Source organism: Myotis davidii, unplaced genomic scaffold, assembly GCF_000327345.1.
Source record: "Myotis davidii unplaced genomic scaffold, ASM32734v1 scaffold512, whole genome shotgun sequence".
In the NCBI taxonomy this organism is placed as follows: Eukaryota; Metazoa; Chordata; class Mammalia; order Chiroptera; family Vespertilionidae; genus Myotis; species Myotis davidii.
Window position 1 is genome coordinate 1,091,541 of NW_006284323.1, and position 21,466 is coordinate 1,113,006.

At 48.5% G+C, this 21,466-nt stretch overlaps 1 protein-coding gene across 1 annotated transcript in view; it reads left to right on the forward strand.

Moving 5' to 3' along the window:
• Positions 1 to 21,466, forward strand: part of BACE2 (beta-site APP-cleaving enzyme 2) — a gene marked incomplete at its 5' end in the record, with an annotated part of 39,851 nt that overhangs the window by 8,823 nt on the left and 9,562 nt on the right. The window contains 5 exons of the mRNA XM_015568852.1: positions 1,214 to 1,342; positions 2,739 to 2,873; positions 4,218 to 4,319; positions 9,144 to 9,293; positions 14,868 to 15,036. Of these exons, the coding sequence (XP_015424338.1) occupies positions 1,214 to 1,342; positions 2,739 to 2,873; positions 4,218 to 4,319; positions 9,144 to 9,293; positions 14,868 to 15,036 (685 nt within the window). The remainder of the gene's footprint in view (positions 1 to 1,213; positions 1,343 to 2,738; positions 2,874 to 4,217; positions 4,320 to 9,143; positions 9,294 to 14,867; positions 15,037 to 21,466) is intronic.

Consider the following 21,466-nt stretch of genomic DNA (forward strand, 5'->3'; position numbering starts at 1 on the left):
TACAGATAGAAACAAAGGGGCAAGTCCCAGGGTTAAGATGGATGACAGAAGAACACCCCCTGGGTCAGCACCACCCCAACCCATGTCCACACCCCCTGGGTCAGCACCGGCCCAACCCGTGTCCAGAGACGCCTTCGTCTCACTCACTGACCCAAACACAAAGTCCTACAACAAAGACATAGAGACATGGTCCCAGACTCGCCAGATTCCACGGGAGCTGAGTGGGAGACCATGCAAATGAGCTCAACAAATGGGAAGTTGTATGTTTGCTAGGGGGGCTCTCTCCTTCCTCCCTGAAGAATTATAGATCATGAGTTTTATTATCTTGTAGATAATAAATGACCGTGCCTTCTTTGAACCACACGTTGTTGGAATATGCCTATAGCATCCATGCTACTACAATTAAGTTTCCACCAAAAACTAACCCTCACAGTGACTAACTCTCCAGTCTCCCAGCTGTCAAAGCCCAAATCTAAATGCAAGCCTATGACCTTCCTTTGTGACACCAGCACCCGTGGCCCACCCCCACCTCAGAGCTGTCTGTAGACCGTCCCTCTCTCTTCTGAGTCCTGGAGCAGTGGGGGCTACATGTAAGGAAGGCGTAGATGGCCACGTGTAAGGAAGGCGTAGAGTGAGGTTCGGCGGTGGATAATCAATGATCCAGCTTTTCAACTTGAGGAGCAGAGCAATGCCCTTTTCTGCTAAATCCCCGCTCACCAGAGCTCAGCAGACAGCTGGCCGAGCCACGCCCTGTCCCACGGTCTGGGATCTGAGACAAACTGTCCCCTGGGTCCGGCATCTCTAACTTGCATGATGGACAGACAACTGTGGCTGAAAGAGGTGCAGACAACCGGCCCGGGAGACCCTGTTCTCTCCTTCCTCCGAAATGTCTGCAGTTAGAGTCCAACCGCTACCGTGGAAACCCACTTCCCCAGCTTCTCACGCCGCCTCACCTGGCAGTCGTGATGATAAATGGGACAGCCTCCCCATAGCTTCCGGGAGCACTCTCATTCCTACAACCAACAGGAAAAATGCCACGTGGTAGGAAGTCCTGTTGGAGGGTTGTGAGTAATTGTTGAAGGTACTTAATCCTAAGATTGTTTATTGTTTAGCCTCGAGAAACGTGAACTATAAATACGCAGTGGTGTCGACCCTGGGTCACTCCTCGTCAGGTCTGTGAGTCTGAAGCCTTGTCCCTGTCCTCCCTCCGCAGCCCTCGAGTTCTCTGGAGACGTTCTTCGATTCCCTCGTGACGCAAGCCGGGATCCCCAACGTTTTCTCCATGCAGATGTGTGGGGCGGGATTGTCCGTGGCCGGATCTGGTACCAACGGAGGTAGTCTTGTGGGTATCTTTCCGTCTGAAAGAGGCGAAAGAAACTCACAAACCACTGGGGATCTTTTTTATTTTATTTTATTTTATTAAAGACCCTGATAGAAATACTAGACATGTAGGCAAACACAGGTCTTGGAAGGGTTTGATAATCCTTATTATAGAACTTTTTTAAAAATGAATAAAATTAGCTATTATTTTTACCTTTCCTAATCGTCCTGCCATCCAAAAGATGATTCTCATGGCTCCCCCAAATTCCATTAAAGCTTTTTTAAAGTTTTCCTTTGAAAGGTAACTGGTTTTGATGGGTGAGGGAGGGGCAGGTGAGAAATAGCAGGGGGTGTGCAGGTGGGCCTCAATCTGGGGAGGGGACGCAAAGGCAGTGCCTGTGATTTCATACGTTTTGGGGCGACAAGAACACCTGTATGTCCCCCCCACCCCAATACACACACACACACACACACACACAGAGCTAAAGTGTTAGTTAGTGAAACAGAATCACTCAAGGCCATCAGCCCTGAGTGTCCCCTGATGGAACCTGCACCCTGATGTCTCAAGCAGGAGGTGACAGGTGAATGCACAGGAGGGCGCCTTCCTCAGGGTGGGTGCCGCCTACGCCTTTGCTCTCCAGCTGTGAGAAGCAGGCTCGGCCGCTTGCATTTGCTATCAGTGCAGTTGCCCTTTCCTTTTAAAATACATTTGTATTGATTTCAGAGAGGAAGGGAGAGGCAAAGCGAGAGATAGAAGCATCAACGATGAGTGAGAATCATTGATTGACTGCCTCCTACCGGGGATGGATCCCGCAACCCGGGTACATGCCCTTGACCAGAATCAAACCGGGACCCTTCAGTCCGCAGTCCAATGCTCTATCCACTGAGCCACACCGGCTAGGGCAGTGCAGCTGCTTTTAATACCTGGTTACCCCCTCTTCAGGGGAGAGGGGGGCCTAGGATTTGTGGAGCAAAGTTATGTAGTTCTGCAAAATGAAGTTTTGATTACGGAAGCTCCCTTGTGCTCTGCTTCCGAGCACTGTGTGGGGGAGGGGGGCATCCTCTCTTCCGAGGGCTAAGCCACGGTCAGGCTGGGTGGTTAACCATGTCACTGCATTTCTTTGGGGCACAGTCTGCGTACGGTGAAGCTGGAGTTACGTGTGCTTCCTGTCGGGGAGGGAAACCCCAGAGCATCTTGATTAGACGGGGCAGAGTGTTGTCTGACCTGTGGCTACTACGCTCTTAACGGTCCCTGTTCACTTTTCAAGCATATACAAGTACATTTGTTTTGTGACATCAGGCTGAAGTGAAAGTACGATTCCAATGAGGGATTGACTTACAAGGGCACGCTGCTTTGTCTCACGTGCTGTACGCCTGGGTGTTTTCTCTCTCATCCCTGTCACTATTTTCCTTCCTAGGTCCTGGGAGGAATTGAACCAAGTTTGTACAAAGGAGACATCTGGTATACCCCGATTAAGGAGGAGTGGTATTATCAGATCGAAATTCTGAAGTTGGAAGTCGGAGGCCAGAGCCTTAATCTGGACTGCAGAGAGGTACCTACCCTGTGAGCTCTTTGTGCCTACCTGTCTCTGTGTGCCCGAGGCACCTAAATATGGCAGCTGGGACCTGCATATGAAAAATCAGGAGGTACATCACACCACAAGATAAATCAAAGACTCATGACATTAAAAGTTACAGGGCCTTCAGTTGTGTGACAAGTTGAAATCGACCCCTCTCTAAAATAAGTAAAAATGTTTTTTCACCATCACTTGGCTTAATAGGAAAAAATTAGCATAACATGGTGAGTGAGGAGAAGTACCTGGAGCTACACCTTCGCCATTCCTACGGGCCTGGTGGTCCCTGACTCTGCTGAAGAGGCTGCATTATACAGATTTCATCAGTGTCAGGAACAGAGGGGGACAAAAATAAGCCGAACGAAAGCAAAAATGAATCATCAGCTTCATCTTTCCTTCAGAGTTAACCATCCCCCCCTCCCCCCGCCCTATATAATTCTCACTCAGAGGAAAGTTATGCCCTAAGGATGTGAATGGCTTGCTATGCTAAAAGGAGGCAGGTGTGCAGGGCTGCAAGACCAGAGCCATTACGAACCTGCTCACACCGCTCACGGCATGGTGGCGTATTTGTGGCACATGATGGCATCATGATTATGATGACTTGAGGGAGCCTTCGTCCGCTACGATATTCTCAGAATGGCTTATGAAAACCATCAGGATTTCATTATATCCCTTTCTCGTGCCTCCAACCTCAGCATCCCACCCTTTCATACGCCCCATCACAGTCCCCCACCAAGGCCCATGCACACAGACGCCTCTGAGAAACCCGGGAGACGGGATAGAGTAGACGGTGGTCCGTTCCACCGAGACTGCGCGTCCACCGCTCTGTGTTTAAGGTCAGAGGGCGCTTACTCGCCATGAAGGAATCCAGTGGTAGAATCCCAGGGCCTGAAATAAAATACAAACTGTGCGGATGTGTGATGCTCTGACTGAATGTGGCTCTGGTTCTCTCTCCATGGGCAGCATAAGGGAGGGTTGGCTTGTGTGAGTTGTGCGAATGCCATTTCATGTGCCATCGCACCCTCTGAGGACAAGGGGGTCTTCCCTGGTTGCGCGGGAGGCTCCCGGGCAAGGGCATTTGGGCACCTCTGCATGAGGGACAGGCTCTGCATTGGGAGGGCTGTTGATTTTGGTCACTGAGGCCCTTTTCTGGCCTCAGTTTCTTCATCTGTGAAGTGAGAATGGGCTAAAAGTTAGTTCTGAGAATATAAAATTCATTGTAACCACCAAGGAGGGGCCGTGGCTGCCCACACTTGTACATAACGGATGGCGGGCTGGTGCCGTGTCACTCACGCGCCTTCTCTCCCCTCCTTCCCCTTTCAGTATAACGCAGACAAGGCCATCGTGGACAGCGGCACCACACTGCTGCGCCTGCCCCACAAGGTGTTTGATGCGGTGGTCGAAGGCGTGGCCCGCGCGTCTCTGGTGAGTCTCAGGGCGCGGGTGAACCTCGGAGAACACCAGGTCATGACCACGTGCTGGGCAGTGTCACCCTCTATCCCAGTGATGGCGAACCTTTTGAGCTCGGCGTGTCAGCATTTTGAAAAACCCTAACTTAACTCTGGTGCCGTGTCACACATAGAAATTTTTTGATCTTTGCAACCATAATAAAACAAAGACTTATATTTTTGATGTTTACTGTATATATTTAAATGCCATTTAACAAAGAAAAATCAACCAAAAAAATGAGTTTGCGTGTCACCTCTGACACGCATGTCATAGGTTCGCCATCACTGCTCTAATGGTCTCCCTCTGAGGGTGGAAAGGTTGTGTGTTTTTTAACTATTATTAAGTTCACAATCTTATTATTTGATGTTAACTGGCAAATAATTATTTCATTTTAACCTGGGAGAACTGGGATCTGAAGGTGCAGCACCTTTTTTTGTATTTCAAATGGTGGTGTAGTTGGTGCAATACAGTTTTTTAATCTAAAAATAATTGACAATATACTACGTTAAAATAAATAGTAAACCAGGAATATGCTTGTAGCCTTTAAAACTAAAGAAATAAACCAAAAATCATACTCCTTTCAGGCCTCATTAAAGCCATGTTGGGATTTTAATTTTGTTGTAAAAGAGTGTGATTTATAGGTGACAAGGACTAGTTGGCCAATATAATAATTACTGTATGGTCACGTTCAGTAACGTAACTGAAATCGTGGTCAAAGACAAGTACCTTTTGGGGACCTGGCTGATGGTATTCCCAGGGTGACCCCAATTTTCCAGTTTGGGGCATCGGAGCGGACCAGCTGGCATGGATTGGGAAGGACACAGCTTTGGGGTGAGATGCAATTGAAGTTAGTCTGGTTTCTGGCTGTATGAGCAGGGTGCCTGGGGGAGGGTCTCGGGCCCTCTGAGAGCCCCACGTTGTCAGCGGGGTTGTGCTGAGGTCTGGGGTCCAGTGCCTGGCACCCAGGTGCTCGGGAAAGAGGAGCTGCTAGCCAGTGTCCACACTGCGGTGCTGCTACTGTGTGAATGCAAGATACACATTTCCCCCAGCTGCTTGGGTGTTTTATCATAAGCATCTGTCCATGCAGGGCCACCCAGGCTAAGTCACCAGAAATGAGTGTTTCCCACAGAGTCGTTATCCTGTTACTAACTTGGCTGGTTATCTCACCGCTCCTCGGGGATGGCCAAATTCAAAGGATGTTTGATAGGAGAAGGCACAGCAGTTGCTTTATTACAGGTGATGGCGGGAACCTGGGATGGGAGAGAGGGCTTGTCCTGAATAGAAACTTCAAAAGCCTGAAACTGCCATGGGGCCCTGGCCGGTGTGGCCCAGTGGTAGAGCATTGACCTGTGAACTGAAGGGTATTCCCGGTCAAGGGCACATACCTGGGTTACAAGTTCATTCCCTGGCCCCAGTTGGGGCGCATGCGGGAGGCAACCAATCGATGTCTCTGACATTGATGTTTGTCTCTCTCTCCCCCTCCCTCCCTCCTACTCTCCCTAATAATCAATGGGAAAAATTTCCTCGGGTAAGGATTAATGGTAGGTAGATAGATAGATAGATAGATAGATAGGTAGATAGATAGGATTAATGTTAGATAGATAGGATTATTGATAGATAGATAGACAATAGATAGGATAGATAGATAGATAGGATTAATGGTAGATAGATAGATAGATAGATAGATAGGATTAATGATAGATAGATAGGATTATTGATAGATAGATAGACAGACAGACAGACATAAAACTGCCCTGGGAAGAACAGCAGGCAAACAAAAAGAATGCAGAGGGGAAATAAAAAAGCAAGAACGCGGAGACCCTTTTGGAACTGAAAGGTCTTCAAGGCGGCAGCCCAGAGCCGTCTAATATCCACTAAATCAGATGAGAAACGGTGGTGAAGTTTTAGAGCCTGACATTCAGAATGCTGGCGGCAGATCAGACCAGGCCCGATGCTCGAATTACGGAGCCATCTGCCCATTTCCCCCAACAGTGAAAATGTCCGCAGCAGAGTCCGCACGAGCCTGGTCAGGTGTAATGCTCTGAGCTGTGAACTATGAGCGCTTCCCCTGGGCCAAGGAGGTGCCCGGAGCCCGGGCGTGTGCCTGACGCCAGCAGATCCTCTGTGGGCCAGGCCGTGAGAGCGCGGGGCTGTGGCTGGCAGGTGTCGGCACCCCGCGGTCATCGGATCACGCGTTGGGCAGTGCCTGGCTTTGTAGGAAAACCACGAGGTGGAGGAAGGCAGTTACGAGGTTGTTTGCCTTGTCGCCCCGGATCCTGTGAACCGGATCCCGTGAACCGGAGCCTGCGTCAGGAGGGGCAACCTGGGAAGGCTGTTTGCCTGGGCAGGGTGTGCGCTCTCTGCGGGCCTTTGTTTGCGCACCAAAGGCGCGTTTGTTCTCTCTGGGCCGGGCCCCGGGAGCCGCTCCGGCCTGGTCTTCTTTCGGGTCAGGGAGAGGCTGGCCTCGGAGAGCGAACACAGGACGGACGTTGGGTTTGGCTCCTGCGTGGACTGTCGCCTTGGATTTTAGAAACGCATGGTGGGTGGGTGTGTATTCTGAAATGAGCCCGGTGGGGTTGGTGTGTGGCCGAGCCTGGGCGCCGCTCCTGCCCAGCTGTGGCGCCCTGCGTCTCAGGCCGCGTGCCTCTGCACCTCGAAAACGCACAAGCAGAGGACCCTGCTTCCGGATGACCTCTGGCATTAGAGCTCTGCGACCTGAGGCCTGAACCCCCACGTGGCTTAGCCCCCAAGGCTTTCCGACTCCTTTGGAGGCAGATGGTCCCGGAGCTAGTTCTGAGCTGGGCTCCTCAGGCCAGCTACTTGGCCTCTCTGAGCTGCATTCGCCATCTGTGGCCGGACCTGCTCTTAGTGCTGACGTTAGAGCTGGGGGCCGTGGGGCAGCCCAGCCACCCTTTCCAGCACAATGACTGCCCCACCTCATCGTCTGGCAAGAGGTTCGTCCCTGGGATGCCCATTTCCAATCAACTTCCCTTTTCTCAAAGGAGAAGCTGCATTAAAGCCCGCATTAGAGGTCTCGCAGGTCACTCCTGGGCGGTCCAGGGGGCAGCCTTGATGGATGGAGAGACACAGGGTATTTCCTCGCTCTGTTCCCAGCGGGAGGGAGGGCTGGCGCCTGTGTGTGCGGGTGTGTAGCACGGGACACACCCGGTTCATGCTGTCCCGCCGCAGTGTCCTCTGTACCTGCCCACGTGTTCTCCACGGCAGCGTGCTTGCTGCCTCGGCTTCCATCACACCCTCCTCCCGGCACCTCTTCCCAGCCCTGGGCCCTCTTGGGGGGTCTCTCTCCCTGCCCATTTCTCTGGGTGGGTCCTAGGCCCCGCTCCTCCCTATACTGTCCTCAGTGGTCTGTCCACGGCCACATCACCGCGTCCCACCCTCCTGTCAGGACTCTGGAATTCAGCGTCTCGCCCTGGCTCGGCCCCCAGAGTCTGGACTCCGGCAACAAGTGACCTGCACGTCCCACTCAATGACACCGGTGTGCCATGGAGCCCAGGCCTCTGAGAAATGATTTCTGATAAATGCACAGGGGTGCCCTGGTCCTGTCCTTGCCTGTCTCATGCGCCCTCCTGTCCTCTGCACAAGCCTCCGTGGCTGTCGTCCGCGTCCCCAGCGCTCTCATCTGCCCTCCCCACCACCACCACCACCATACCTCACCAACACCCTTTCGCCCTTTCGCCCCTCAACTCAGCCCAGGTGTTCCTACCTCAGGGACAAACACCCACCTTCCTCCCTGTCAATACTCTCCTAGCTCTGTGCCCACCGCATACGCCCCCAGCTAACGCCCGAGCAGGGCTCTGTGCTGGAAGGGGCACACGTGGTAGCCGGAGAGCCTCCCACACAGTCCTCCCTTGGGGAGCCGGCAGGCCCAGGGCAGGCCTGCTCTGGTGCCTTCGCTGGTCCTGGCGAGATGGCGTGGCTGGAACTTGTCATTCACTTAAAGATTCAGCAACTAGTAGACATGCTTGGGTGACTGTCCTTCCAGTCCCCTGACAAGAGGCACAGGGGGACGTTCTGTGTTCCCGCCCATTCATATTTCCCACAATCTTTCCTGAATCTCTCTGATGGGCTAGGTGTTAGGACCAGAAGTGGATGCAGACAGCAGGCCTCTGTCCTTAGAGGGCTCAGATCCTAGTGCAGGAAACAGAAGTGAACCAAACACAGTAAATGTCAAGCTAACTGCTACGGGGGATACCCAGTGGAGGACCAGCATTATGTGGGGGAGTCAGGGAGGGCTTCCTGGAGAAGGCATCGTCTGAGCTGAGATCTGGAGAGGAGAAGGATGTTCCAGAAGAGCGGAGGGCTCACAAGGGGCTCTGCACCTGGGGGAAGCTCGCTGGGAATTCAAAGGAGAGGTGATGCCTGAAAGGTCCTGAGGGCCACATTTAGGATCTGGCCTCTCTTTTAAAGGGTCATTGCTAACTACTGTGTTACCTTGGGCAAGCCGCTTCACCTCTCTGTGCTTTGGTTTCCTCATCTGTGAAGTAGAGGGGGTAATGTTACCGCACTGATGGCGGTGTTTGAGGATTGATGTAATTATGACTGCAAAGCGCTTATAAAGGTGCCTAATGCTGGCGAGTGCTCCGCAAGCCTCAGTGTTTTAATAATTGTTATTTGTCAGCACCGTTACCCCCCAGAGGACTGATGGCTCCGCTGCGCTGTCCAAATTAAACCCTGTTTATCCCCGTGGGCATCTGGCGAGGCAACAAGAAAAGCCGGGAGCTGTTTCCTGTTGACGTGCCAGACTAGTCATTAGTTCTCACGTTACCGTGTTTTGTCTAGATTCCAGAATTCTCGGATGGTTTCTGGACTGGATCCCAGCTGGCATGCTGGGCAAATTCCGAAACACCTTGGTCTTACTTCCCGAAAATCTCCATCTACCTGAGAGAGGAGAACTCCAGCAGATCCTTCCGCATCACTATCCTGCCTCAGGTATGAGCTTGGATTTGGGCTTTTCTCTCTTCAGCGTGTAACATGCAAAAGTAAAGCCCTTCATGCATAATATCTGATCATCGATACCTAACACAGGCATGGGTATACAGTGGTGCCGAGTGACAAACAGCCACGAATAGCAGCAGCTTTATCAGTGAGCGTTAATTCCTGCCCAGGAGCCTGGGTGGGTCTGCTGATCTCCTGGGCTTGCTCACCTGTGTCTGGTCAGCTGGTGTTGGCTGGGTCTAGGTTGGCTTTAGTCTAGGATGGTCTTGGTCTAGGTTGGCCTTGGTATAGGATGGTCTTGATCTATGTTAGCCTTAGTCTAGGACTGTGATGGTGAATCTATGACACACGTGTCAGAGGTGACACGCAAACTCATTTTTTTGGTTGATTTTTCTTTGTTAAATGGTATTTAAATATATAAAATAAATATCAAAAACATAAATCTTTGTTTTACTATGGTTGCAGATATCAAAAAATTTCTATATGTGGCACAGCACCAGAGTCAAGTTAGGGTTTTTCAAAATGCTGACACACTGAGCTCAAAAAGTTCGCCATCACTGGTCTAGGATGGTCTTGGTCTAGGTTGGCCTTGGTCTAGGTTGGCCTTGGTTTAGGATGGTCTTGGTCTGGGGTCTGGGATGGCCTCATTTACTCTGGTGGCTAGGTCAGTGGCGTGATAGGGCTGTTTGTTGTCTCACCATCCAGTGGTGACTCATGCAGTGGTTTCTTCTTCTGAGAGAGAAGAAACTCAAGGACTCGTGGAGTCTGGGCCCAGAGCTAGCCACCCTCTCCTGCACGGTGCTGTCCACACAAGGCCAAGTCCAGCCCAGACTCCCGGGTGGAGAAGTAGACACCGCCTCCCAATGGGAGGAGCTGAAAAGTCACATCACAAGGGGTGGCTACAAGGAAAGGTCAAGAACTGAGGACATTTTTGCCACATCTACAACAATACCAGTGGATGGGTTTTCCCTACTTATTTATAAATAAAGAATAAAACTGGATTCTCAGAGATTAAGACATCATTCCCCCATCATATGCAATAAAGCATTGATTCCTTCTTCAACCCAGGCATCTAATTAAATAGACCAACTTCTGTCTTCCTTAGTCATGTTCTTGCCTCTTCCCACAGCTCTCACTATGTCACTCACACCCACTTCCATCACCTCAGGAGCCTCCAGCGTGTCCTCCAGGCATCCATGTCACCACTATGTTTCCCTTTACAACTATTCCAGGTCACTGTTCCTGAAGCGCAGCTTTCAGTGCCACTATTTACGTGCTGATGGTCTCTTCCCCTGGTGTGGCCTTCCAGGACCTCCTGGCTGGGCCCTTCCTTGCTTTCCTGCCTATTTCCTGCTGCACCCTTGACCCTCCACTGATTGGTGACTGTGCCTGCTCCGACTCCTAACCTTCGCTTTCACCACTCCCCACCCCTTGCCACTCCCCGCCCCTCGCCTGAAATGCCCTCTGGTCCCCACTCCATCTGTGTATCTAAATTCTTCCCATCCTCGAAGACCCGACTCAAACAACCCATCTGTTGTCGAACCGCTGCTGAGCAGAATAACCCATTTGTGAGCTTGCCCTTCAAACCCATAATGCGAGTTTTCCAGGCTACTCACCGGGCATGGGGCCAGGTCTTTAGGGTGTATATTATGCCGTTGCCTTTTTTCCTTTGACCTCTGTTTTCTGAAAAAACACACACACTTCTGTTTCTTTCTCAATTATTTCCTTGAAGATGAGAACCATGAGTTTTGAAGACCACCCTCCCTTCCCCAACCCTGCCATGCGGTGGAGGGTAGGGCCCTGTAACTGTTAAATGGCTAAGCCCTTGTGTCTTTGCCATATAATCTGGTGAATCTGAGATAAAGGAGTGTGGCTGGGAGGTAGGAAAGGGGGAATAATTTCAGAAGAAAGAAGTAAGTGATAATACTGCCTTGTCCCATTTTCAACTTTACACAGTGGGAGCGGGTGGCATTCCAGAAATGGGCACTTGTTGGGGAAAAGACTGAAATACAGCCGGGCAGAGGGCACTGCCCTGAACGTACTCGCCCTGCCTGTGTCTGCCTCTTTAACTATGAAGGAGAAATAGTAGTACTTTCGGTGGCATTTTCCATTTTCAGAAGACGGCCATGTCCTTGGATGAACGGCACTGCAGAGAGTGATGTGTTTGGACTGTGTTTTCAGCATCTTTAAAATAATGTACTCTTTCTGATTATATTTCGGCCTGCTGACCGCCAAACGTGGACATTATTTCATCAATGTGGTTTGTAACTAAAGTTAAAGCCTAGCTTGAGGACACAGGTGGACGTGTTCTGGCAAATAAACGGCATGTGGGTGGTTGGCAGAGGCAGGGACTCAAAAGAAGCAGGAGGAAAAAGTAGGCCATCAGGGAAAAACCCGTTATGTCCAGGACAGGTAATAGCCGGCACGGGGTGAGTGTGGGGACAGAGGAGGCAGGTTGGAGAGGCAGCATCCATGTGGGTACCTCTGAGTAAGAATCCAGTCTTATTCTCACTTAGGAGTTGGTAGATTTTTGGGGGGTTGACTTTGACATGTTGACATTTCTGATTTTTAAAAACCGACATTCCCCATTGTTTTTCTGAGTTTTTATTCAACATCACCATGTTTGCTTTCCGGTGCCTGCTGGGAAGGATGTGGATGGGCGGTTGGAACCATCCCCTGCTGAGAACCACACACACTCCAGATGCTGACCACACCCCTCAAGGTCGCACTGGGGTCATCTAACACCTCAGCTCTGCCTGCCCAACCCCTTTCCTAACATTCAGGGCAATCACAGGGCTCCTTGTCGCCACAGTATTAGACTGGGGTCCCTGCCTGGGCCCTTTCAGCACCAGCAGTCAGAGCTAGGCGAGCAGTCAGAGCAGGAGAGTCCGATTTGTCAACAACACCATTTTCCAAACACACAAGAGCTGAATTCTATTTGGCCTGTTCAAAAATCAATTTCCGGCTCTCAGACAAATTCTGATTTTTTTTTCACATAACCCTGTACGTGTAAATAGTTTTCAGTCTTGGTGCCACTGGTTTGCCCGTTTGTACTCAGTTTAAGGCAGACAGTTTCTTCTGAGATCCAGAAATACCGCAGCTTTCCCAACATGTGACAAATCTGCAGTCTGGAATTTTTATTGGGAGTCGACTGGGACCCACAGAAAGGCCAGAGGAAAAGATACAAATTCTGTTCGCATCAGTATCATCAGTTGCATCATACTTGCATTATGGAATTAGTTCATTCAAAGGTAGGTGTGTGTGTATGTGTGTCTGTGTGTGTGTCTGTTTCTGTGACAGCTAAGCCCCCCCCACACACACACCTTTTCTTAATTTAACACTGATCAAAGCTTAGCCCCACTCATTCATTTGACACGCATTTATTGAGGTCTTCCTATATGCCTGGCATATACTGGGTGCCTAGGCGCTGGGCACACAGGGAGGAATAGAATGATGCCTGGCCTGGAAGAAGGGTTTGCAGACAGACAGACCACTCAGTGCAGGGTTCTATCTGCCGGAACTGCTGCCTGGACACAGCAGCTGCTCGATGCCCAGCAGTCGGTGACTCCAGGCACTGCCACCATGTGTCCTCGCTCCCCTCTCTGCCTTGCAGCCCCTCTCCCTCTCATCTGCCCTGCAGGTGAAGTACAGTGACGTTCACTGTCCTCAGGGTCAGTTTGATCACTTATGTTTTCACCAGCACAACTTCTGGCTTCCTTTTCTGTTCGCATTTTAAATACTGTTCTTGTGCCCACCAATCCAAAAGACCCACGCTCGTCCCAGTCTGCCTCCTCCTCCACCTCCATCAATCATCATACGGAAGCCCCTCCCACTGGTCTCCTTTCAATCTTTGCTCATCCCTCCAAAGCCCCTCCCTCTCACATCCTACAGGGCCTGAGACTGCCTGTCTATGAGTAGTGCCTTGTTCCTCCAAGTTTTTCTTAGGCTTTCATCCTTCAGGGCAAAGTCCTCCTCACTATTTTGTGCTTTATTGCTTTCCTCCCTCCCCCAAATATTTGTCATGTCATACCAAGCCATTCTCTCTTCTTAACTTTTAATACTTTTCCATTAAAAAGCAGAGGAATTGTTACTAATATGATATTGATTGGCTCACTGATTGTTTTAAGATTTAACTCATGTCCCCAGTAACTCTTGCCTCCTGGGGGCCTCAGGACATGGGCCTCACACCTGTCAGAACTTCTTATCCGTGGATGCCGTGTCTCCTCTCTGATTGTGATGGTTTTCCCCTCTCACACTGAGGGAATCATCCTACCTGTGCCTGCTGACTCTTTCTTAGAAGACACCATCGCTTTGGAAAGGAGGTATCCTGGAGCCAGTTAGGAACCTTTGCAGTACTAGATCAGGACAGAAGGGGCCAGTGATGACCTGGACCAGGGTGGTGGTGATGGAGATGGGAGAAGTGATCAGATTCAGGTTCTGCCTCAAAGGAAGGCTGCAGGCGCTGTGTGCGGTTTCCATGGGAGGTCAGCGATACTGACCTGAGCTCTGGGTCCTGAGTGAAGGCTGCGTGTGGATTTACTGAGACAGAGAGCCTTGAGATGAGCAGATCAGGGCAATAGTCCAAGTTCAGTGTCATTTTCTTACTGGTACATTTGAGAGGCCAACTGAGCGATGAGTGGGTGGGCAGGTGGACAGAAGCGTGTGGCAGTGGCAGCAGAGATCCGGGTTGGACATAAAGATTTGGGAGTCTCGGCATAAGCACAGGGGATGTACTGAGGGCCATGGGGCTGCATGAGCCACCTGGGAGGAAAGAGAGAGAGGAAGCCAGAGCTCCGCAGTTCTCGGATACTGACAGGCGAGGAAGGTGAAGCAAATCCAGTACAGGTGCCTGCGGGGGAGTAGCCAGTGAGTTAGGAGGAGGAAGAGAGGACCCTCTCTTAGAGATGAAGGGAAGAGAGTTTTGACGAGAGAACTAGTAGGTCAACATTATCAGTAGAAGGGACCTGTTGGAACACTTCTGACTCAATATTTACTTACCTGTCTCCCCCTTAGATGGGAAGCTTGGCTGGGACAAGAACCATGTGTTCTTCGTCCTTATAGTGCTGGTACCAAGGGCAGTGTCTAGGCTCAAAAAATAACTGGTTGGCAGATGGTTGAATAGATGGAAGGACAGATGGATAGATGAATAGGTGGGTGGGTGGATGGATGGATGGATGGGCAAACAGACGGATGGATGGCTAGATGGATGGATGGATGGATGGATGGGCAAACAGACGGATGGATGGCTAGATGGTTGGATGGATGGATGGATGGGCAAACAGACAGATGGATGGCTAGATGTATGGATGACTTGGTGAATGGATGACTTAATAGATAGGTGGATGGAAGTCTGCTTATGGTTGTCCCTGTGTACTGTTACAGGTGGTGTACATGTTCCTGTCACTCTGACTAATGTTTATCACCACCATGCTTATGATTTCAGCTCCTAGATCTGTAGCGCCCCATGGCATCTTGGGGAGTTCTGAGCCCCTATGACCATGACAGTTGTGTGATGTTGACTGATTTGTGCTTTTTCTTGCTTGTTTCCTCTTTCCTCTTAAACAACAGCTTTACATTCAGCCCATGATGAGGGCTGGCCTGAATTATGAGTGCTACCGATTCGGCATTTCACCTTCCACGAACGCGCTGGTGATTGGTGCTACCGTGATGGAGGGCTTCTACGTGATCTTCGACCGAGCTCGGAAGAGGGTGGGCTTCGCCGCCAGCACCTGTGCAGGTGAGCGATGCTGGCGTCGGACAGGGAGCCCTGCCGCCAGAGCTTCTGTCCGTTCACTCACTGGGGAGCACTTCTCGACAAGTCAGTTGTGTTGAATTCACCCACTCATGCCTGTAATCGTGATCAAAGTCTTGTTGGTAAAATGCACGGGGGTTTGCTGAGAGGAAAAAGCGAGTTCACCCACGTAAGACTCTCAGTGCCGTTCTTGGCACGTGGAACAGGCTAGTAAGTGTTGGCCTTCCTGTTCCCCCTCATATTAAACTCGCGTGGGCACCTCATCCCAGGAATAAAAATACTCCAAGGGGCCTGGGGGTGGAACGTCAGTGTTTGACAGTGAAAGGACTAAAACAGAAAATTCACAGATAAACTATGTATATTGTTTCCTCAAAGAAATCCTATAAAATAAGAAATCACTGCTTGTCACAGCTATTTCTCAAAAACCTAAAATAATGAGACCAAGGAGCCCGTTTTCCTGACAGAAGTCCTTTGTGAGACGGCAGGATGGTGACAGGCAGCACTGTTCTGCGAAGCCTGGCTTGAGTCTTAGCCAGACCTACGGAGAAGCCACTAGAGCACAGTCAAGTTGATAGGATGGTGACACTCCTTAAACTTGAAAATGTCTTCAGAGTTGACAGTAGGCTTGAGATGGAGTGTCCCCACCGCACACGGGTACTCACGACTAACAGCCGAGCTGGTAAGGAAAAGGCAAGTCATGGATGGAGAGCGGGAGACAGTGGAGGAAGTGCGTGCCCCAGGAAGTGTGTGTCAGGCCACCGTGTCTCCAGTCGGGTGTCAGAGGACTGAAAAGGTCTGGGGCATCGGTCAGGGTCAGGAACAGAATGAATGATGTGCTCAGGGATAGAACAACTAAGCAAATATGAGGTGGAAAAACGAACTAATGACAGGAGGTGGAGCAGAAGAAAAGTGGGGTGATAGTGAAATACACGATCACCATGTAGTGGAGGAAAGGAAACAGGAATTTGATGAAAGAAAGCCTTAAACTTGAGACATAGTTGTAGGACAGGCAGGAACGCTAACCAACCAGACCTACACTCTGATCTACAATTAACCAGAGTTTGCCTGGCTGGTGTGGCTCAGTGGTTGAATATTGACCTATGAACCAGGAAGTCGCAGTTCAATTCCCAATCAGGGCACATGCCCGGGTTGTGAGCTCGATCCCCAGTAGCGGGTGTGCAGGAGGCAGGTGATTGATTCTCTCTCATCATTGATGTTTCTAAAAATTTTCATAAAAATATTTTTAAAACAACAAAAATTAAAAATAAAGTTAACCAGAGTTTGGGGGAGAGTCATGGAGAGGAGAGTGGGCGGGAACTCCAGTCACGGCTGATTTGTTGAGGAGGGAGAGATTCCAGCTGCCGCAGCCGTGATCTCAAAGTGGGAGTCCTGGGAAATACAGTTGGCAAGCGATGCGTCATATTCTTGTCCCAGCGCACTGCCATCCCCACAAAGTAAAGGAATGTGGAGAACAGGAGAGGAACGTGAGAAGGGAAAATTACCTCTGGAATCCTTAGGCCAGTTCCCATTCTGCATAAATAGAATCCCCCATCCATGAAGGCATGGGCGGAGCTGTGATGTACCTTCTTAACTGTCAGCGCAGAGTTCTTCGACTTGTCTGTGTGACCAGACTCAGGGGCTGGAGACCTGTCATTTCTGAATCTTGGTCATGAGCAAAGGTGACCCTTTCAGACGGGCGCTAACTCTTCCAGCCCGTTTGCTGTCCACTAAGGGGGTCCTCTCTCCCTGCGTTCCCTGGGGCCGCACAACCTAAAACACCGTGTCTCCCAACTGTGGGCGTTTTACTTCTTTAAAACCAGGGAATATAAGAACCAAAGCAGTTTCCCCACAAATCCTGTTCCCTGGTTAAACGCCACCGAAGTAGATCGAGGCTGCTATGGCAACAGCCGTTACATCGTCCACTTTAGTGGCTGCTGCGGAGACCGCCATCCCGTCTGCTGCTGCGGGCAGTGCTGTGGGCACAGCTAACACGAAGCCTGTCTAGGCAGAGACGTTTTCCTGCGAGCCATCCTGAATTCCTGGTCAGGTGTTTGTATTGAAGTTTGGTTCTGCTGTTTGTGGAAAATATATCTAAGGTGTGGGCACTTAGCCCTTCGATTTTAGCTGCGGTGGGAATGCACACTGAGTCTCCTCTTCGGTGCAAATCGCTTAGCCATTAAAGTAATGGCTCCCCTCAGGGCTGCAGTTAGGAGCCAGGCATGGTCTGTGGCACCGTAATAAACGGAATGAAGTGCTGCCTTTTGTTCTATTTCAAGTGTTTATTTACAACATTTTTTCAATCTTTTTATTTATTTACTTTAATATGTTTTTATTGATTTGAGAGTGAAAGGAAGGGAGAAAGAGAAACATCGATGAGAGAAACATTCATCTTTTTTCTCCCATACATGCCCCAAGTGGGGATTGAGCCCACAACCTGGGCATGTGCCCTGACCGGGAATCGGACCGGTGACCTTTCGGTGCACAGGACGACACTCAACCAACTGAGCTATACCAGCCAGGGCTAAAACATGTTTTTTGTGTTGTTTTTTTAAAATATATTTTATTGATTCTTTACAGAGAGGAAGGGAAAGGGATAGAGAGTTAGAAACATCGATGAGAGAGAAACATCGATCAGCGGCCTCCTGCACACTCCCCACTGGGTATGTGCCTGCAACCAAGGTACATGCCCTTGACTGGAATCGAACCTGGGACCCCTGAGTCCGCAGGCCGATGCTCTATCCACTGAGCCAAACCGGTTAGGTCTAAAACATGTTTTAAGTAACAAAGAAAATGCTTGAAATCACAGAAAATCGTGTACTTACTGAACACCCAGATATAACAAATGCTATCATTTTGTCATCCTCAAAAATTAGTTATAGAAATAATTTTTAAAAAAAAAGTATAGCTAAAGCCCCACCTCACTGCACTCCCCAGAGTCACCCCTTATCCTGAAGCTGGTGTATATTCTCATAATTTCACTGCATCGCTACAAGTACCCTGGACTGTTATCTATTGCTATGCAACAACTTGCCCCCCAGTGTAGCCGCACTTAACGAGCCTGTGCGGAGGGAGGGTGGGGAATGAAGGGGTGAGGGACTGAGCGGGGCAGTTCTGGTCCAGGGTCTCCCCTAAGGCTGCAGCACCTGAAGGCTGGAGGGTCCCCTTCCAAGTTCCGTCATGTGGTTGCCAGGGCCCCTCCATTCCTTGCCATGCGGACTTTGCTACAGGCCTATCTGAATGTCCCCACGATGGGTTCCTGGTCACCCCAGAACAAGTGATCCCAGAGAGAGTGTGCAACACAGCACCTAAGACAGAAGCCACAGTCATTCTGTAAACTCATCTTGGAAGTGACATGGTGTCACTCCTGCCCTGTTCCTTGGGTAGATGGGGGAGGGGGTGCACTAGAGTAAACACCAGGAAGCGGAGTCATTGAAGGTCATCCTAGAAGCTGGCCATCATATACCTATAAGCAGTGTTTACAACAAAACACAAGTTGGCCGTTGGGTTTCTTGGTATTTCTTAATTTACACGATTGCTGCTGTATGGTGGATGTCCTTTGTCAACTTGCGTTACTGTTCACCATTACTTTTCCTAGGTTCCCCATGTTCCTATGAGTCCTAGGTCGTTCATTCTGACCGCTGTATAGTATTCCACTGCGTGAGTATACCCAGATCTCTTACCCAGTGCCGCCTTCATTCACATCTGGTGGTTTCTAACGTTTGCGAGTATAAGCAATACTTTGGTGATCCTCTTGTGCACGCAGATGAGATCTGGAAGTGGAATTTCTAAGTGATTTGGTGTGCCGGGCGTCAGCATTACTGGCGACTGTCAAATTGGTCTTCGAAGTAGCTGGACCACCAGAATTATACCAGAATTTCCATCCCGTCAAAGTATTATCGTAGTTGTTTTGCTTTTTGCCAATCTGTGTGAAATAGTGTCATATTTTATTGATTACATCTGAGATGACGTACCTTTTGATCTGCTTATGGGATGTTTGAGCTTTTTCTCAGGCGGTGAATTTTTCTATTCACAGCTTTTGCATGGATTTCTACTTTTTTATTGACATATGAATTCTTTCTCTATTTGAGATTAATTTTTCTGGCCTGTGTGCATGGTGAATCTCTTCTGATCTCTCTAGCCTTTATTGTGTGTGCTTGTTTTTGGTGTCTTTTATTTACATTTTTTCTTAAATTTAGTGAAATAAGATTTACTAATCTTTCTTATGGTTTTACTCTGCTCTTATTTAAGAAATTGTTCCTTAATCTAAGAAAATAGAGTTGTTGTTTTTAAAGATACTATATACTTTCTAAATTTTTTCTTCTAACATGTGAAATAGGAATCTAATTCTTATAAGGATATTCAGTTTTCTCAGCAGCATTTACTGAATATACAGTTTCCCCTCCAATTCCTCTCAATATTTTATTATGAAAAATTTTAATATATATATTGGCCATTCTTTCTTCAGCCGTGTTCACTCTGTTTAACCCATTCAGTGAGTTTTTAATTGCATCGACTATATTTTTCATTCTAGAAATACTATTTTGCACTTTTTCAACCCCACTAGCTCAGTTTTTGTAGTGCTCTATAATTTGTTGTGGCTTCTATTTCCTTTATCTCCGTTATCATTTTTAATTTAATTTGAAAAGTTGGCTAGGTAATATTCAAAAGCTACAATGAATCATGCAGTGCCCCACTCAGGGACAATCATATGAGTGCATAAGGGCCTCCCTCATGATTATTTTTTCAGCCTTCTGATCTTCTGGTATGTGGATGTTCCCTAATCTATTTGACCAATCATTATTTGTAGACATTTAGGTTGTTCCCAATCTTTTGTTGTTAGAAACAGTGGATACCATTTATATATGTCTGCTCACACACGGGAGTGTACCTCTCGGTGAGAGGATTAGCGTAGAGTTGCTGGGAAAGGGGATTCATTTGTAACCGTGATGAATGTTGTCCTGTGGCTGTGGTAGAGAGATGCTCCTTTATATCTGGCTATGCCAGTTCTCTCGGCCTGTTTCTCCAGGCAGCCTCGCCGACGTGGTATCATCACGTGCTGGGGAATTGTGCCCATCTGATAGGTGTAGAACATGATCTCAGTGTGACTGTAATTTGTTTTACTTTATATGGGTGGGGTTGAGTTTATTTTTGTATTTCTAAGGGCATTTGTTTTTCCTTTTCTTATCTACTCATACCTTTTCCCATTTTTTTTCTGTTAGGTTTTTAGTGTATCTTTGTTGGTGGTGGTTTTTTGTATTTATCTGTAGGAGCTCCCTCTGTAGTTAAGAAATTAATCATTTGTCTGGAGAAAAAAAACTTTAATTCATATCTCAATGGCAAGTTATTTTTGAACATATGATGAATTTTAATAGAAAATATTTGCTTTTATGTATTTAAATATATCAGTCGTTTGCTTTAAGGCTCTTAGGTTTCATGTCATGTGTTAAATGATCTTTCTCACTAAAATGTTTTTGTGATTTATTCAAGGACTTTCATGTTTGACTTACTTTGGCATAGAATGTACTAAGTATGTGAACTATTTTATCCCAACATGACTACCCCATTGTGCCTATAACATTGAATAATCCATCTTTTCTTTATTAATTTGAAATCCCACTATGATTTCACATTAAATTCCAGTTAAATATTTAGGATACATATTTATTTATGTATTTTTCAATTCGGTTCCATTGATGTGTCTTATAGTATTAGTTTCTTTTTATTATTTTCCTTTCAAAACTTCCTTCCTAGTCTTTCTTAATTTTCTTTCCTTCGTGAACTTTTGAATCAGCTTGTTTGGTTAAAAAAAAATTTTATTGGTATGTTAGTGAGTTTTCAATCACTTTAAACACAGCTACTGCATGATCTGCAGCGGCCGGTTGTACTTTTCTGTCATTGATGGGTGGTTAACCTCCTCCTTTTTGCGTCTGCTGACTTGGTGGATTTTTTCTCACTTGGTCTGCAATTTTTTGCTGTGAGTTTATTTAGTGGGCGTCCCCACCCCGCCCTCATCGTAGTGCATCTTGGGTTGTAAAGTGTCACTAAAAAGCAATTTTGGCCCTGGCTGGTGTGGCTCAGTGGGTTGGGCATCACTCCGTGTGTGCCAGGAGATTATCAGTTCGGTTCTCAGTCAGGGCACACGCCCGGGTTGCAACTCCATCCCCTTTGGGGAGCATGCAAAAGGCAGTCGATTGGTGGTGTTTCTCTCTCATCAATATTTCTCTCTTCCTCTCTCTCTAAAATCAACAAAACACATTTTTTATGAAAAAAAGCACTTTTGCATTTGCGTCTGCTGAGTGTCCTCAAATTGTGAAAACTTCAGGATTTCTGCACCAAGCCCTGGAATCCTGAGGTTGTGTTTGGAGGCTCCATTTGTCATGGAGATTCTTTCTTGTCCTCTCCCCCCCACCCCCAC